Source organism: Nymphaea colorata, chromosome 11 (assembly GCF_008831285.2).
Source record: "Nymphaea colorata isolate Beijing-Zhang1983 chromosome 11, ASM883128v2, whole genome shotgun sequence".
In the NCBI taxonomy this organism is placed as follows: Eukaryota; Viridiplantae; Streptophyta; class Magnoliopsida; order Nymphaeales; family Nymphaeaceae; genus Nymphaea; species Nymphaea colorata.
Window position 1 is genome coordinate 13,066,047 of NC_045148.1, and position 17,066 is coordinate 13,083,112.

General features: G+C 43.3%; 1 protein-coding gene across 1 annotated transcript; it reads left to right on the forward strand.

Moving 5' to 3' along the window:
- The first annotated feature begins 3,597 nt into the window (after window positions 1-3,597).
- LOC116264735 (multiple organellar RNA editing factor 2, chloroplastic-like) lies at window positions 3,598-10,505 on the forward strand. Its single transcript, XM_031645103.2, has 4 exons — window positions 3,598-4,101; window positions 9,359-9,456; window positions 9,623-9,688; window positions 10,066-10,505. The coding sequence occupies exons 1-4, from the start codon at window positions 3,683-3,685 to the stop codon at window positions 10,206-10,208; spliced, it is 726 nt and encodes a 241-aa protein (XP_031500963.1). The 5' UTR covers window positions 3,598-3,682; the 3' UTR covers window positions 10,209-10,505.
- Window positions 10,506-17,066: the final 6,561 nt, after the last annotated feature.

The window sequence follows — 17,066 nt, forward strand, 5'->3', positions numbered from 1 at the left end:
GAGCCGTCAAAACAGAACGTGCTATAGATAAACAGAAGTAAGGCTGCAAGGGAGCCAAGTGGAGCTTGAGTTGCGCCACCCAACTCTTGTGGGCTCATATACTACCCAGATTGAACTCATCTCAAGCTCTATTCGACAAAATGCACTCAAGCTTTGAAAGTAGACTTTGAGGTCTCGTCAACAAGAGAGAGAGATAGAGAGAGATTTCTCTGCCTCTTCTTTGTTGTGATAGGCAGCCTTTTTTGAGTAGAACGACTGAGAGAAAGAGACGTGAGGGGAGGGCTATGCCTTTCTCCATGGTAGTAGAGAAGGAGCCCCTTCCCTTTGCAAGAAAGAGAGCGACTCTTGTTCTTTTCAATTGGAGCAGAGAAGGCTGCAGTCCCTTCCCAATAGACGAGATAAAGAGAGAAGAAGAGAGGAGAAATAAGAAGGGAGGGGAACAAAAGAAAAAAGAGGGAAATTAATTTTATATACAAGCACACGAGTGTAGTTTAACTTAACTGAGTAGAATTTGTGCAAGTGGAACTCGAACCATTAAAATGCTGGAGCTCTTCGATGCCCCATCATAGATAGTGGTTCTGACACCGCTATATGGTATATCAGATGTCTGTTTTGGGGGACTTGAAGTTATTTCCGCCGTAAGTCGTCTTACCTTTGCTCCTCCTTTGCTTGTTTGCTACATCTTTGGTTGACACACTAGACATTCGCCTTAGGCCTTCCAACTTCGGTTTATCTATCTATAGAAGATAGCATTTGAGCGTGAAAGAACTCATTTCCATTTTTGAAGAACATTGTGTGAGCAATGTTAGTTGGTCATACATGCATAACTTTCTAGAGGAGTAGGTGATACAGCCCCTACTAGGTCAGTGGCTAGTGGCTCCAAGCTCGTTGTTGGGCGCTCCCAGAGTCCCAAGCAGTGGCAACCTATGCAGCTATGCTCCTGATATCTGCCGCAACAGTAGTCAATAAAAGGTAGACAATCAGTTGGTGGCCCTGCTGCTAAGGAGCTCTTGAGGAAGGCCACACACGACATGTGGGATTAGCACATAGGGCATTGGTAGCACCAACAACAAGGTTACGGTGGTTGTAAGCCATAATGGCCACGTGAAGATAGGTATGGATCGAAACGAGATTCCATGATCTTGACCAAGAATGCTAATATCGGATGATCAGGCCCTCAGATGACCATAGGAAGTGGTATTGGTGGTTCTTGGGCGAATTGGTGCGTTTGGGTTGCCAAGAACTAGGGCTCTGTCGACATGGTCTTAGCGGCTCGGTGGGTTAGGCCATTGCCATACAAAATGGGGAATGGGTGGGGCAAGTAGGAGAGGATGGCAGGGTCTTACCAGTTACTATGGAAATGCAGGTTCCAGCCGTGGCTGGGGTTGACGGAAGGGATGGTGCTCAGTCAAATGGCATTGGTCAGCTGCTCTGAGCAGCTACGGTTACCACGACAACTTCAAGAGCAGGTGGCGTAGGCATTTGAGGAACTCAACACTTCTTGCTAATAGTGCCTGGATACATTGGTTATAACAATACAACACTAAGCGCATCTGGATGTACCCAGATATCTATAGGGCATGGTCTTATATAATCTACCTATGGGCAAGCGATCAACTATTGCCTGTCCAAGAGGTGTTGGAATTGGCTTTATTTGGCTCTAACTGCCCAGTATGTAGAAGTGGCGAGTGGTAGGCGCGTCTTTTGGCCTGTGCTCAAGTTGGTCCCTCAGCCTAGGGCCCTATGCTAGTTGACTGACGCTCCAATGGTCTCTCATGGTCATCGCTTAGAAGCTTTTGCCCATTCTTTAGAGACGTTGTCAGCTAAACGGCCTTATGTCTTCTCCATTCGCCCTGACGTTTGTCTTTGTAACGCTCGAGTGTGGCCCTTGCTAGCACTTGCCAGCCTTGGGTAAAGCACAATAGTCCTCATCTACTTTGTTGTCTAGTCGTGTGTTGCATCGTAGTTCTAGTTATTGTCGTTGACTGAATGCGCACTGGTGCTTCAAGAGCCTTTTTCCTCCACACTTCTAGTCCTATGCAACTACCTTTGCCCAAAGTCCTCCATATCCATGCCTAGCCAAGCTACGGTCCATGGGGGTCATTAAGAAGATGACATCAATTCCTCCTCCCTTAAAATGGGTTTTGCCACAAGGCCCATGTGTCATCCTTTCATCTATCCAGGGGATGTCAAGGCTCTAACCACTTGAGCTTGGCCTTGGTCCACCACTCTAGACTGTTGTGCATCTCTTGGTTAACTTTTGCCTCCTTGTCCATGTTGTCCATAATTAGCCAATTTTCCTTTTGGCTCAAGAATCGTGTTCTTGGGATGACCAATCATTTTCGCCTCTAGTCTTGCTGCGACAAGGGATGTTGATAGCTGAATGTGGCAATGACAACCGAAAGAGCTAATCCATCCCATGGTTGTGGTTGGGAAACGACAGGGGTGACTCTAAATGGTTCTTAGCAGCAGGCAGACAAACCTATACGATTGGCGCACAAGATGTAGGCAGCGGGGTTGCAGTCGTAGGCCATTGCAGATCTCGGCCAAGAATGCCTAGATCGAATGATCATGCCTTGTGATTATTGTAGGCAAGTGCTAGGGAGTGCTTTGTGTGGCTATTGGACTACTCGTCGGGGTTGGGTTGCCAAGAATTGGGATAAGCTATCACTGTGCAAAATGGGGAAGGGTCGAATTGGAGGAACTTAGAACACTTCATTGCTAAGAATGCTTAGATAATTGGCCATTGCCTATCCAAGTGTTACGATTGTTTTATTAGGTCCGCAGAAGGCCCTGGAGCTTGTGTCAGTTGGGCTGAAGTCTCTCCAGAATACCTTAGTTGAACCTTGGGCACCGGTCCAATGACATTGTAGCATGCCGTTTTGTAGATAATGACTCCGTACAAAAGATCGAGAAATATGGACAACTTTATACACTTGTGTCTCAGCAACCTCTCTCTTTCCAATTTATATGAATGCACATGCATGTGTAAATTCAATTTAAATCTGTCGAAGGAGCAACTGTTTATATGCATCAATTTTTTAAATGAAACTCTTGATTCTCAAGATGTTGCGTGACTACGTTTGGTCAGATGACCTATTCCTGGGTTTCCTGCAAACCATCATTTGCCTACTTTATTGTGACAGAAAAAGGAAACGAAAAACACTAATGCTTTTTGTTAGAATTTGTTAATTTGCATTTCATTTATTCTGTACAGTTGCCAGGAGCACTTAAATGAAAAAAAGAAACTATATGAACTACTTTGTTTGGTTGGAGGGAAAAGAAGGGATGGAATGGGAGGGAATGGGAAGGGAAGGGAATGGAAGGGAAGAGAAATGAAAGGGAAAGGAATGAAATGAAAAAAAATAGAAAAAGTTGATTAAAAAGTTTATTTAGATAGAAAATAAAGAAAAAAAAATAAAATGAAAAAAGAGATTTATACTAAACAATACCAAACAAACAAAAAAACTCATACCAAACATGCCCTCAGGAGAAACTGAAAGACTGACAGCGGCTGTATTACACAACTTCGATAAGATTTTTGAGAAAAAACGAAAAAACGAAAAGCCCAACGCGGCAAATGTATTAAAACCCTACCACATCTAGACGGGATCTGGATAACAGTTCGGCCAAACATCAAAACCTCTCTAGTCCCTCCCTCTGCAAGCTCGTCTCGATCGCCATGGCCCTCATTCCCATCTCACGAGCCATCTCCGTGCGGTGCCAAGTAACCGCCGCCTTCTCCAGAAGGCTCTACACGTCCCTTTCCGCAGCCCGGCCGAGGTCTTCTCCATTTGTTGGCAGCTTCACCTCCCCCCGTTCGCTCTCGCCCGCTCTCTCTCACGCCCTCCGTCTTTCTCTAGGCGGCACAAGCCGCATGTCCATCAGGTGTCGCGTCAACCGCTCCGGCGATTCAGCGTACTCGCCGCTGAACTCGTCCTCCAATTTCAGTGACCGTCCGCCAACAGAGATGGCGCCGCTTTTCCCTGGCTGCGATTACGAGCACTGGCTCATCGTCATGGAAAATCCTGGTGGCGAGGGAGCCACTAAACAGCAGATGATCGATTGCTACATCCAGACCTTAGCTAAGGTCGTCGGCAGGTCAGTGGCTTCCGCCTCCTCTCCTCCAGAATCTTTTTTTTTTCTTTTTCTCTTTCCTTATTTCTTTTATTTTACATTTTTTTTGGTACCTGTTGAATGGTCTGTTATCGATATCATGCGTGTATTATTTTCTCTCTTAGCTTCTTTTCCGCGCTACACTTGTTTCTTTCATCCCCAGGTGGTTCGGTTGTTATCTGGCTCACTGATTGAACTGCTACGTGAGGGCACCTTTGTCTCAGTTCATGACCTTGTTCTTGGATGTCGCAAGCTTTTGAATTGCAACTGCACAATGTTTGTCTACTTGCTTTTGGTTATGTTCCAGATTTGTCAAGCCAGTTGAAACCCTTTCACGGCTGATGGCTGACACGACCATTTTGAGCTGCTTGCGAGTTTAACTTTTTTTTTGGGGTACTTGTTCACCAATGCGTGGTAAAGTTTTTCACGTCTTACAGGAATCAATAGCTTCGCTAGAATAAATTCTCCAACCTGGGGATGCCTTGTGTGGTTGTATACGCCACTTCTATAAATGAAATACGCGTGGAAAGGACAATCAGTGTCATTAACGCATGATTCTGCGATTGTTATAGGGGCTTCCGGGACAATGAAAACTGATTACTCATGAAAATTTGAATCTTCTGGTCCGCATCTTCATGATAGCTCCCAAGAAAATTGGTTCCTTTTTAGGTTGAAGTGTTGAACCCAACGTCGAAGCGTGAGTGAGGGAGCAAAGTTCCTTCCTGTATTTAGGAAGACCATTTGCATCATGGCTTTCCAGTAGTAACTGGAAGAAGGAACAAATAAATTCAATTTCTTTCAAAGTGCCATAGAGTAACTACCTTCCCGCCCCCTCCTCTGTATCTAAAAGAAATGCTTCTTGAACAGTTCAAGCTGATGCAGTTTGTTTTTTCTGAAGTTTGTATTGTGTTGAATTTTGAGTATGAATACTGAAAATTTGTGCAGTCATTGCATATTCTTCAAAGTTCAAAGAAAAGTATTGTTTCTGCTTATTTTCCTCATGCCAATTCTTTATGCAATGATTTCATTTGTCTTATTTGAAAGCACTACCTATTACTGCTTTGTGTTTCGGAGGAGTGCATGAGAGCCAAATAAAGTTGCATCCTAGACTGGACATAACTGTGATCCTGTATGTATGCATGAGGGACCACCAAGCCATTGCTTGGAACAATCATGTTGAGATGTATGAGTCGCCAAACAAAGTTGCATTCTACACAGGGCATGCTTGTTACTGTGTGAGTCTGTGAGACCACCAAGTATTGCTCATAATCATCTTGTCCAAAACATCAAAGTGGTGCTAAAATTTGACAGAAATTCGATGTAGATGAGATCTTCAAGTTGTCCACCGATCTGGACTGATGGATCCAGCTCCAAGTTATGCATATAGACCAGTTGGTTTTAAATAGGTCCACTAGAATCATTAGTTCATCCTCTCTACAACTCAATACTTGACCAACCTATATGTGTTAATGGCTTATTGCTGAGGACAGGCCTAGGGGATCCAAAGGAATATCAAGGATACACTTCAACAAGGTTGTTTTGGAGCTCTCCTTGCTTAAGTTGTTGATGCTTCTTGTCAATTATCAGAAGTGATTGCTTTGGAGCTTACACTGCTTGAGTTGATGTTTTTTGTCAACCATCAGAATTGATAGTTGTCCTTGTGCAGGGATAAGCAAGGAAGTTCGTCTAAAATTCACAAATCAATTTGATTTTATGATAAAATCCAATAGAGTGCTGTTGTAGTCAGTGTTGTCTTACTGTTGATTGAAAAGCAGAAGATTGCATGACTTCTATATCTTTTTTCCTCCTTGAATTTCATTTTGAGGCGTATATCATTTACATATCTTTACTCTATAGGTAACACTAGTATGGCATTCTGAACTTTCAACTCTACTTTGGTTGGAAGTTTACCATCATTCATTTAATACCTGGGTTCAATGGTGGATCATATTTTGCAAGTGAAAATTGAGGATCTTTTCTCTGGCCAACAGTTTGTTGATATGGGTAATTACATATTTTGTGGTCTCATTTCAATGAAAATAAATTACACAGGCAACCATAAGTTTTTATACAAATTATGTGACATCTGATCAAGCATAATTATGTCCAAATACTTGGTTTGTGTCTAAAAGCTGTGATTTTACTTTTAATATTATTATATCTTGACTTCCACTTGATATCTTGGACATGCATTTGAACCTTGGAAGAATTGGAACTGATGGAGCATTGACAGACAAGATCACCAAGGAATAAGGACTAGTGGATTCAAGAACTAAGGCTGCTTATTAACCGCTTGTGTGAGTGCAGTTTTTTCTTTCCTGCGATGGTTCCTAGCTTAACGGCTATCAAGCATAATCTTGGGAGATGTGTCTTAGTAAAACATTGGGTATGCTCATGAAACAGTCTTAGTTGTTAATGGAATCAAGAAATAAAAACTAGTGGATTTAAGAAATAAGGCTACTCTTTGAGCACTTGTGTGAGGGCATTTTTTCTTTGCTGCTATGGTTCACAGCTCAAAGACCATGATCATGGTCTTGGGAGATGTATCTTAGAAAAATATTAAGTGTGCTCATGCAACAGACTTAGTTTTCAAGGAGCTGGCATGTAAACAAATCAGAAATCAACAATAGTACCTAGAGCTTGATCATGTATAAAGATTTAGTTAGCTAGAAGTAAAGGTATTAGGTGTGCCATTGTTTGGAAATTCAGCTGCAATGGCTGACTGAATAGGTCCCTATACGACTTTCTCCTGAAAAAGGTCAACTAAGCATACGAAATCAATAATAGGCAGGCTCACCTTGTAAGTCCTGCACTACTGGCCTTTTGTCATTGTAGACATCAGACCAACCAGCTTGGATGGCTTACCTTGTAAGTACGGGACCTGACTGGACTATGTTAAGTTTTGTAATGACTCAACCCCTAACTGCCTGAGCAACTGATATACCAGATCCTATCCTGCTCAATGATCTTTACTTCATGCCCAGAAAGAGGTACAAGCTAAGACACTAGGTTGTGCAAGACAGTTCCTTAAGATTTCTTTTGATATTTGATATGGTATTGTTCTCAAATTGTATATATGAAATGTTACAAGATTCGTCGGCTGACAAAAGTTACAAGATGATTCTCATATGTTGGACCCTAGTTCTAAGAGTTGAACTTCATACCAATCGTGACCTAATTTGTAAAAATGAAAGTTGGGCCAATTGATACCTTAAAAGACTAATAGGAACTGGGTGGTCTGGCTCGGTCCAGACCGATTGACTGTAAATAAATATATATACATATACGGACATAAATATTAAAACATATGCATCTGTACAAAAAATGTACATATACATCTGTAGGTGAAGGATTCGTCAGCTGACAAATGACTAGGTCGACTAATTGAGTAATCTGACCAACTAATCGCTTGTTTGAAACAAAGGTTGGTTGAGAACCGACTCAGCCGATTAGTTGGGATTTTGACAATTAAGATTGTGACAACCTGACCCATAACTGAAACATGTGCAGTTGTGCACAAATTACACAATGCTTTTTCTTTTTTACCATTGCAAGGTGGGATTAGGTGTAAACAACATTCGGCTGTTAAAATCTTTTACTTCAACTTGAAAGGCTTGTGGGCCAACCCCTACCACTTCCCAGATGGAAACTCAACATTGTCAAAGGAGGACTTCCCACAGACTGGAATTGGTCTAAACAACCCTTCACCAACTGAATTAGCAACCTAGTCTTTATCTAACTGGCAACACAAGGCCCAGTGGACTAACCTGCCTGCCTTTTCAATGGGCGGTTGGCATCACCAGCAACAAACTGGTAAACTACTAGTCTGAAACTTCCTTTTTTGCAAGCTGCTTATGACCATCTTAGACTGCCAGTGCATTTGTCAGCTGGCCAGAGACCCTACCATTTGTTTGGCGATGATGGTTACAGGTAGGTGTAAGAATCCTGACCTCATTCTAGCCCGTACATATAAATAAATGCTGTTGAAGCCGTTTCAATTTCTAACATTCGTTTTACCTTCCAAATGAACTTTGCAGCCATAAAAGTCGGGTTTCCTTTCATCTTTGTTAGTTTGATCCTTTTGAAGATCCAAATCTCCCCGAAAGCCATTAAACCAGATTCATTTGCACTCAGGTCCTGATAAAGCGAGGAAAGCCTATTCTGACTAAATGACGTGCCGGCACCATTCCAATCCGAATTATCTCAAAACCAATTAAAGCCAAGAATGGACAAGTTTAATTTTACCTTGCATAAACCTAATAGTGCCAAGGGTATGCTTTATAATCCATGTGCATATTTATGAAGCTAATTTATCTTAGCGCTCGTATGTTGACTAGCTTATTTGTTAATTGATTGATATTAATACCTTAAGCTAAGGACCAGGCAACCTTACTAATTGCTCTTCCTGTAGCATTTGTGGTTAACTCGATATAAAATCTAGCATTCTGAGCTAATTCAGTACCCTGGTACAAGATGTCTTTATTATCTTCTGAGTTTCTTTCATATTTTTTGTTGCTTTCATTGAGTAGTAGTTAATTTTTGGTTAAGAGTTTCACTACTTTCTTATATATGAAGGAGAAAATTTAGGTTTCAAGTTGTTGCATGTAAACGATAAACAATGTAATTGACTGCTTCCAAAATGTTTTGCCTTTCTCCTTTCTGTTTTTGTGTATCCTTATGAACAATGTTTGTAAATCATTGATTGATATTTCTTCCAGTATGTTTTTATTTTTGTAGGCTTCTTGTTTTAATTCTGATGCTTGATAGCTAATGACTCATTCATGTTTATTACCATAAGTTTCCTTTTTTAATTTGATAACTTTGTATGATTCAAATATATTTATCATAGGAATTCTGAATTTTGTTGCAGTCACATGCAGATGCATTTAGTGCTGAGGGTTTTGCTCCCTTTCTTTCTAGTTTCTGTGTCCCTGAATGTGCACGCGTGTGCATCTTTCATGCATGCAATGTGCATATCCATGTCCTCGCCTTGCTCATGTCCGTCACTCTGTGTGTTCATATGCAAACATGTATGTCTATATGTGCTATAATTTGTGCACACCAATCTCCTCTTATTTTTCTTCCATTAAGTATATAAGTTTTTGCACTAGGCAGTGGTGTGGACCTACGGCTGCCATATCCTCTACAGTCTACACATCTCCACTATATTGCCTAGATATAATAGCACTTGTTGCACATTATCTTCCTCAATTTGATGAAATTGGCTAATCACGTGATACAGTGAAGAGGAAGCAAAGAAGAGGATCTATAATGTTTCTTGTGAGCGGTATTTTGGTTTTGGCTGTGAGATTGATGAGGAGACTTCCAACAAGCTTGAAGGTCTGTAAGAGAATTAAATTCTACGGATGTTTTGTGATTCCTTCTGTCTGTGTTTTGCTGCATATGTTTGTCTCATCCAGAGGATTTAACTATTTTCTTCCTTTTTCATGCTAATGTTGTGATGAATTTGTCTCAAGTATGAAAGTTTTGATTTTTTTGGGTGTAGGACTTCCTGGAGTCTTGTTTGTGCTCCCAGATTCGTATGTTGATCCCGAAAACAAAGACTATGGTGGTAACTATATAAAGTCACTCTGTTTCCAATTTATATGAATGCACGTTCGTGTAAATTCAATTTCAATTTTTTGAAGGAAGAGCTGTAATATGCATCAATTTTTTAAATAGAAACTCCTCTTCAGAAGATGATGTGCTACTGCATTTGGCCTGATGACCTTGTGTTGGGTTTCCTGGAGACCATCATTTGACTACTCTGCAGTGACGGAAAAAAAACGAAAAAAACTGATGCTTTTTGTGTAAATTTCCAAATTTGCATTTCATTTGCTTTATACAGCTGCGAGCAGCAATTAAATGAAAAAAGCTTTCTGAACTATTTTATTTTGTCCAAGTGTTTTCTGGAAAAACACGAACTAATCTCAAGTAATCTTCGTGCAGCTGAATTGTTTGTTAATGGAGAAATAGTTCAAAGGTCTCCTGAGCGGCAAAGGAGAGTTGAACCAGTGCCCCAGAGAGCTCAAGACAGACCACGGTACAATGACAGAACTCGTTATGTAAGGCGCAGAGAAAATCAACGGTGATTTGATTAGTATGCTCAACATGGGCAGATCAGCGCCAGGTTCTACTAGAATACAAAACGCAGAACTGTTTAGATCATCTATTTTCAGAACTAACAGTAAACATAGAGAATTTAGGGTGTGTTTGTGGTTCTGGTTTTGGCGTGTCCGCTTGGTCATGATTCAGCGCATGTTTACCATTATATTTGTCGTCTTTTTGTCCAGAGATCACAATGTTGTGTTAAACGGAACTCTGTGAGCGAACCTTTTAGTTAATATTGGAAGACCGACAGCCCCACAAATTTCCTGGTTGGTGTATCACCATCGGTACAGTCAGAAAGCCCGCTAGCGTGCTTGTGTTTGGTTTTTAGTTCATTTGCATGTTGTAGAAAACACCAGTTGACCTAATATCGTCTCACCAGTACGAAGATTAACTATTTTTCTTGAAAAGCGCGAGCTCCGCAGAACGGGAGGATCGTGCCTAGAGGAACCCGAGTGAATCTTTTGCAATTTGGCTATTCCTAATCCAATTGACATGCTAGACCAAGTATAAAGATGGGTGGATGAAATTTAAGGCCTGCTACCAAGACTTCCTTGAGTGAATCTGTATGTTCCCTACTCAATCCTCTGTAAGATATGACTGCCCTCATGGGCAGTTCACTTGCCGGCCAGGGCCCTAAATCATTATTATAAAGTCAATTAATTTAGACCACGCAAGCTTATAGAAGATGGGTTATATGATTGTAAGAAAAGGGTGAAAACGCCAGCCTCTTTTACTCGTTAGACTCTTTTTAGGCACATATTACAAAAACCATAACACTCCCATTCTTGTTAAAGAATATTTTTAAGAAAATATTAACATGCTTATGTATTTATGGTTACTAATTTAGCACAAATATGTTTTACTCAAAGTTGTGAAAACTTTTGTTTGTTCGATGCCTTGGAAATTTATTGTAGCAGTGGAAAAAAAATTCAAAATTTTAAAATTTTTCCTTCTCTTCTTCCCCTTCCCCTCGCGTGCCCTCCTCCCCTTCTTCCCCTCTTCCCCTTCTTCCTCTCTTCCCCTCTTCTCCTTCCCTCCTCGTGCCTTCTTCCTCTTCTTCCCCCTCTTCTCCTTCCCTCCTCGCCGTACCCTCTTCTCCTTCTTTCTCCTCCATCCTTCCCTTCCTCCTCCTCCTCCCTCTTTCCCTTCTTCCTCCTCCTCCCTCCTCCCCTCTTCCCCTTCTTCCTCTCTTCCCCTCTTCTCCTCCCCTCCTCGTGCCTTCTTCCTCTTCTTCCCCTCTTCTCCTTCCCTCCTCGCCGTACCCTCTTCTCCTTCTTTCTCCTCCATCCTTCCCTTCCTCCTCCTCCCTCTTTCCCTCCTTCCTCCTCCTCCCTCCTTCCCTTCCTCCTCCTCCTTTCTCCTCCCTCCTTCCCTCCCTTCCTCCTCTTCCTTCCTTCCTTCCCTTCCTCCTCCAACGGTCACAAAAATATTTTCTGAAAAATTTTTCATCCCTTTGGCTGGAAAAATTTTTCCAGAAATATTTTGCGGTTTCCACTTTTAACGGTAAAAAAAAAAAATTTCTAAGTTTGATGAGAAGGAAAAATTTTAAAATTTTGAATTTTTTTCCACTGCTACAGTAAATTTCCAGGGCATCAAACGGCCCCTAGTAATCGAAGAAACAAAAGTTTTCACAACTTTGAGTAAAACATATTTGTGCTAAATTAGTAACCATAAATACATACCGATGGCACCGCCTGACACCTCTTCCCCAAAATCCTCCCTCCTTCCTTTCCCTTCCCTTCTTCCTCCTCCTTCCCTTCCCTTCCCTTCTTCCTCCTCCCTTCTCTTCCCTTCTTCCTCCTTCTTCCTCCTCCCTCCTTCCTTCCCCTTCTTCTTCCTCCTCCTCCTTCCCTTCTTTCATTTCTACCAAACGACGAAATTTCTTTCCGGAAAAATATTTCTTACTTAACAAACACAAGCTTGTTTTGGAAATATGAAATTTTTTTTCCTATTTCTCAATTCCAGAAATATATTTCTGGAATTTTTTTTCCGTTTCCATGGTTTCCAGCCATCAAACGGCCCCTTAGAAAGAACACCGCATCTCAGGTAGAACAATGAAAGCTCTCGGAGAGAAAAAAAAAAGTCTTTCATGACGAAGACTTGGAATGAAGAAGAAAAATAGCAAATCTATGGGCTCACTGCAATTCGTATAGTGAGTGGGATCCAACCAAGTAACGTTAATTTGCTGTCTTTCCAGTTGGTTGTCAGTAAGCTTACTGTCGCCAGTATTACCACTACGGCCACCGGTCCTATCTAGAACTTTCACCAAATCATTAGCAAGTTATCGTAACTAATCAATTAAACATTCTCGTATTGCATCATTTGCCATCATAAAAAATCGCAGCCCTAAAGGTATGGTCTAAGTCGCAGGGGTGCTGTGTTTTTGGACCCACACCCGCGTCACGTCATATGATCTAAGTTACACGAGTCCTGCGTTTTTGGACCTGCACCAGCGTTGCACTCAGAGCCAGTCAAAGTGAGTCGGTGATCAGCTGCACCGACTATTTTCGTCAATTTTCGACGCGTACGGCGTACCCAACTCGCATCAAACGCGAGTCAGGTGCAGTCAAGCCGCACCATGGATATATCGTGCCCTTCCCGCTGCTCTTTCTCCTACGTCTCCGTCCGCTGCTCTCTCTCCTCCACCGGCGGCATCTGCTCTCTCTCCGTCCGCTGCTCTTTCTCCTCCACCGGCAGCTGTTGCTATGTCTCTGTCCGCTGCTCTCTCTCTAAAATCATGATACGAGCCTACTTAGAGCCCGTACTTCACACATTGGCACCTCCGCCGAAGGCGCTCATATTTGTTGTGAGACTAACCTTTGTGTTCATGAGTTTCGCGAAGAACAAGCGGGAGCGACTTCGAGCAAGGGTAAAAACTCTAGAGAGGTTAACTTTCGTAGTTTCTCTCTAGCGTTTACGGCTAAGGTGTTTTCTAGCGGAGTTGATGAAAAACATAGGGAGGCTAAACTCCCAAAAGCGTCTAAGGCATTCTCGGAGAAGGCGGTGTTTTCTCTTGTGAGGTTAAGAACGCGAGGTTCGAAGAAGACCTAGGTTACCTTGACATAGGAGACCTAGACCCATCATGTCTAGGTGCAGAAGACCTAGGCATGCTTGGCCTAGAGGACGAAGGCCTAGGCGCACCTAGCCTAGATGAAGAAGACCAGGGCACACCTAACGTAGAGCGTGAAGACCTAGGTAACTCTAGCCTAGAAGAAGGTGGGCTCGTCATGAAGAGGAGCGATGGACCACCTAGTGCAACCATGGACCAGCGTGAGGAGACAAGTGGATCCGGATCTAACAAGATACAAGAAGAAGATCGGAAGGACAGCCATAAGGGGATCCGAGATCCAAGAAGGATCCACATGCATGAGATGAAAGACGGGTCCAAGATCCAAGAACATGAGATTGAAGACTTCATTTGGGATCCGGGAAGAGCACCCAAGACTATTTTATTATTTTGTTTAAGTCATTTAATTCATGTATCGTTTCTCTTTTATTTGAGTCGGTTTTTGTAAGTCTCATACCGAGACAAGTTAGGAACCGGTTCGGCCTATGTCTATAAAGGCACGAAACCGAGACGATGTTCATTATGCTTTTGATTATTGATTTTGAATGAAGTGAGAGAAGCTCTCTCTTCCTCCCTCGTGGAGTTCTTTGGTCCCTAGGGCGTAGCTTCCTTGGAAGCACTACACTACAACACTCACCAAGCCGTGAGAAGAATGGAGGTTTTCTATACATTCATGGTTGCCGGTAGCCATTGACGAGGAAGATCTACAACGTACCCGAACCAAGGAGTCCCTAGATAGGCAGCCGTACTTCTCTTTGATCACGAAGGAGTGGAGAGGCGACTACACTAGAGGGTGTTGAAGGAGGTGCCGCCCGTGGTTCTGGCCCGTCCTCTTTAACCTTGACATCCGACGAGATCTCAGCCATAACCAAGCTTTCCGACTTCCTAACGCTTGGTGGAAGAGTTCTCGGTTTCACCTTGTTCACAACATCAACGGTTCTCCATTCCTTGCATTCAAGGTATCTTGTCTAACTGGGATTTGGAGTAGTGGTTTCGCGTGGAGAAGAAGACCTACCTTCGAGACATCTTGAGGAGTACTGGAAGCATCCGGTTGGAACTCTTCCAGCAGCTTAAATTCCGGTATTAATCTGTTGATTCCGAGTTAGGTGAGGGGTCCCTAGTCCCGACTATATTTCTGGAACAAAAAGGAGAAGACTAGGGGCGAGGAAGAAGAAAGTCCGCGGAAGGAATGAGAGAAACGCGGAAGAGACGAGATTCGGATTCTTGAAGAAAAAGACAGTAGACCTCTTTGATCCGAGGGCTGTTCCAGACGATTTACTGGAAGTTTTGAGGCGATCTATATCTTGTTGGAAAGCTCTCATCCTTAGGTACAACATACTAAAATTTCAGCCTGATCGGACCAGGGCGCACCGGTCAAATCCGCTGCTGAAGTTCGTTGTTGCCGCCGCCGCCGCTCAGGCGCAGTCCGCCGCAGAACCGCCACTTGCAGAGGCTGTTTCTAGCGATTCCGGTGGAGTTTTCAAACGATCCATATACTGTTGGATTCGTAATTAAAAGTTCTACAACATATCAAAAAATCAAGGTATTTGGACTTCATTTGACTGGTGAATCATCAACTGCAAGTTATGGACGTTGAAGGACTGTTTGCCAGATTTTCTGGCATTCTTTTCAGCCAGATCCGAACACTTCCGGCCATATCCGACATTTGGGGCATTAATTCCATTCCTACCCTTGCTAGGTTTTAATTAATTAATACTTAGCAGGGGTAATCTGGTCAAGGCAGCTAGCTCCAACCCTAGCGTGAAAAGTGCACCGAAAAGGGAAGTCTTGGCGCTATCTTCTTTCCAAATTCTTTGGGGACATTTGTGGGCAAGCAAGATCCGCTACTGATCTCGGGTGGACAAGTGGCAGCACGTGGGAGAGGACATCCTCCAGCTGGTCAACGCAATCCCGACGGAATAGGAAGGTCCCGCGTGAAGGAGCAAGTGCGCGCCAAGTGTCCCGCGTGCCAAAGGAAGGAGTGATCTCCTTTCCAAAACCGTTCCTAATCTTTTGGAAGGAGATCTTCATTGTTGAGGGTTCATTGCATCTGGATGCCACTCAAAGGAGAAGGAGCTATGTGGCAGCTGGAGGCGAGGACACGTGGGCGAGATCAGCTCGACCCCACCTAGCGAGATTCTCTTGCCTATTTCATTTCCAACGAAATAGGAAGGGGCTGGATTTGTGGATTCGGTACATTGAACCGAGACACTTTTCACCAAAGGCAAGATTGTCACCTAATCTTGGGAGATCCTCGGAGATCTGATCATACACGTGGCGAGGAGCAAGCTCACCATCAATCTTGCGATATTCTCTCTTTCCTATTTCGTCTCCAGCGAAATAGGAAAGGCTTGGTGCATGCACTAGGTGCATTGAACCTGGATGTGTTCCGGATAAGGAAGGACGGTGGAGGTGAATCTTGGCAGCTACAAATTAGGAAGGAGATCCGTTGCACTAAAAGTGAAAGGTAACCTGGGCGACAATCTTGGAAGGTGATCTCAAGCAAGAATCTTGGCAGATCATCTTGCGCCACATTTGGGATGAGCCCAAAACCGAAGGAGGAGACAAAGGAAGGTGCTACCACCTAGGTTCATTGAATCTAGACGACACCTAACTTGGAAGGGAATGAGGAATCATACAAGCGAGTGAGACCCATCTCTCTTGACGTGTGACTTGGCATCATTGGACCTAGTCAACCTTCCTCACGTGAACCAAGTGGAGTCAAGGCTCAACGTGGACCAGCACACTAGCATTGACCAAGGAGGCGTGGACCCACTCTCATGCATGGACCATGAAGGCTTGAACGTACCTAGCCTAGCACCAGACCTACCTTGAAGGAACCGCGTCCGCCAAGCGATATTGGCGATTGCTTCCCCCAACTCTCTCTTGCAACTTGGGGTCGACTAGGGTTCCGGTGAATGCATCTACCTTAACACTCTTGCTTGTTATACTTGATCGAATAGTGATTCTTTGTCACTTGACTTACTTAGCAAGGTGTACGGAAGCAAGGAGCTGGACATTCATGGCGGATCGTGAATATCAAGGGGGCAGCTAAGGCTGCGGTTTTCATCCTTGGTGATAGCAAGTGGAGTCCTCGGGCGTGGCCCGGAGAGGTGAGATTCGGGCCATCCTATAGACACGGGCTAAGGGTGTTATTGCTTGCACACCAGCCACATTGGCGTGTAACCAGCTGAGTTCCTCCAAAGCACTCTTGGCCTAGGACACAACTCAGGGTTACTTGGCCTACCTAAGGATTTGGGGCATGGTTTAACAGGATGGTTTGCTGGAATGAATTGTTTGAGTGAGTGAGGAGTGATTTCTTGTATCGCTTACGTTTGTAATAAGCCTCACATCTTTTTAGATTTCTGTAGTAGGTTATGACTTGGGCGGGTTTAACCTCACTTGTTCATCTTACCCCAAGGGAATATTAAGCCGGGGGACTGTTCGGCAGGGATTTGAAATTGTAAATCTTAACCTCTCTTCAATCGGTGCACCTCCCTCCATAGATCTTGGGAGTAGGTTTAGTTGCTTTTAGACCAACCCTACTAGTTGGTATCAGAGCCGTGTGGAGACCCAGGCGCACTCAGATTTCGGTCCATTGGAGATTTGATTCTACGGATGCCAGCCATAGCCGGAAATTGCTTGCAGAATTTTTTCCAGCAGATTGTTAGCAGCCAGGAGAAAAGAGTCAAGTTCGAGGGGCAAACGACCTCGAAATCTTCTGAAATTTAGTGTAGAGGCGTATAAATATTATGGCTTTAAGGGCATATAG